Raw genomic sequence first — 1,771 nt, forward strand, 5'->3', positions numbered from 1 at the left:
ATTTTTAAAAGGTGAATAAAATTGCAAATGGTTGATACTGATCTATAATCTATTTAACAAAAAAAAAATCTTTAGAGATACACATAGTACAGCCTCCTGACAACACTTAAACGGCCATGAGGTTTTATCACATGGTTTTAAATCACTCTCCTTTTAGTATTGCAACTTGTACTTTCTTCAAAGAATAAAAATGAATGCAGAAGTTTTGTAGGGAAATCACTAGAATAAGTGCAGTGAATATTTCTCTTCATTTCCAAAGCATAATACTTTTTTATGTTCATGAATAAAAGAACTTAAATTATGACTTCCAAACTTTTTTTTCTAAAATACTTTTACAAACTAAAATAATCTAATGTCCAAAAATGAAAAACAAATATATGTATATTAGAAGTTCAAAATATTAGAAAATTTTATCTGAATACTAAACACAACAAACAGTAAATATAGCATTACTATAATACTATAAATACTGGTTACATTGATTCTATGTTTGGAAGCCATTAACATTGGCATGATATATACTATATACACATACTAATAATTCAATAATTCTTTTGTCACTATAATTTTTATTACGTCCCTTCTACTAAAATATCTATGTATCAGGATATGTAAGAACAAATTATTGTTTGCCTATCCTTTTCTTATGCTCCAGTATTTACATATACATCACATGAAAGCCATGTCCTTGTAAACCTATTAAAGTTTCAACGGAAGAATAAATGAAAGATATATTCTTGTAATGAGTCTGTTTCTACTAATGTATCAAACTAAAAATAAAAAGTTTGGACTAATAATATGCAGCACGTACCGCGGACATTTCCAGCTGAGACCTACACCCCATTCAAAATCACTCAAATCCAGACTCAACACCATGGAAGCGGATCATGTGCCTCTTGAGGTTACCCTTCAATGCAGTCCGAAAGTTGCAAACACTACAGGCAAACGGTTTCTCTCCAGTGTGGGTCCGAAGGTGACGCCTTAGGTCTGTCCGAAGGCCAAACCTCTTGAAACAATATGGACACTGGTGGACTATTCCTCCTCTATTATACTCTGACGAGGGTACACCTGGTGTCCCTTCTGACGCCGGTGACAAGGCAGGAGGCACACCAGACATGGTCAGGATCCTTCCATCACCATATCGTCTGCCATCGTCGTCTCTTCCCTAAAACGGGGAGATCATCTTCATTCACTCAGGAAATTACCAAAGTACTCAAGCCTCTCAAACATGATAAAATTTTCTACTTTCTAGGTTTAATGCAACTGGCAACATTTTTTGGGGTAATGTAGTTTAGAGTCCCATTTCAAAATATTTCTCATAAAATTGGTCCTTTCCATCCTCCAGCCATCCTCCCTATATAATCAATAAGCAAAACACAAACATGAAAATATTATTGCATTCCCTCCAAGAGAAATATCTTAAAATAAATGTCTACACTACATATATACATATCTGCTGCTACCTTGTTTAAATTCATACATTCATTTGCAAAGTCCTATCCCATTTCCTTGGTAATATTAATAATTCAAATAAATAACTGGTAGCTTCGAGGTTAACAAAAAGATAAAAGAAAATAAAAAAAGGTTAAAAAACTATAAGTTGTTAAAAGCTTAACTCATTTTGAAAATACAACAAAATACACAGTTTCTGATTTTAATACTGCATTAATTCAACAGAATTCAAAACCTTGTCTGTCTTGTTATCTGAAAAGTCACATTTCCTTTGGTAACTTACAAAGCAAACTGAATGAAATGAATCTTTGACAAGGAC

At 32.8% G+C, this 1,771-nt stretch overlaps 1 protein-coding gene across 1 annotated transcript in view; it reads right to left on the bottom strand.

Annotated features, from left to right (window-relative positions):
* Positions 1-850: 850 nt before the first annotated feature.
* LOC119593657 (asparagine-rich zinc finger protein AZF1-like) overlaps positions 851-1,771 on the bottom strand; it is a 3,145-nt gene continuing 2,224 nt past the window's right edge. Inside the window, exon 2 of the mRNA XM_037942608.1 lies at positions 851-1,165. Within this exon, the coding sequence (XP_037798536.1) occupies positions 851-1,165 (315 nt within the window). The remainder of the gene's footprint in view (positions 1,166-1,771) is intronic.

The sequence above is a fragment of the Penaeus monodon genome, chromosome 32, assembly GCF_015228065.2.
Source record: "Penaeus monodon isolate SGIC_2016 chromosome 32, NSTDA_Pmon_1, whole genome shotgun sequence".
Taxonomy (NCBI): Eukaryota; Metazoa; Arthropoda; class Malacostraca; order Decapoda; family Penaeidae; genus Penaeus; species Penaeus monodon.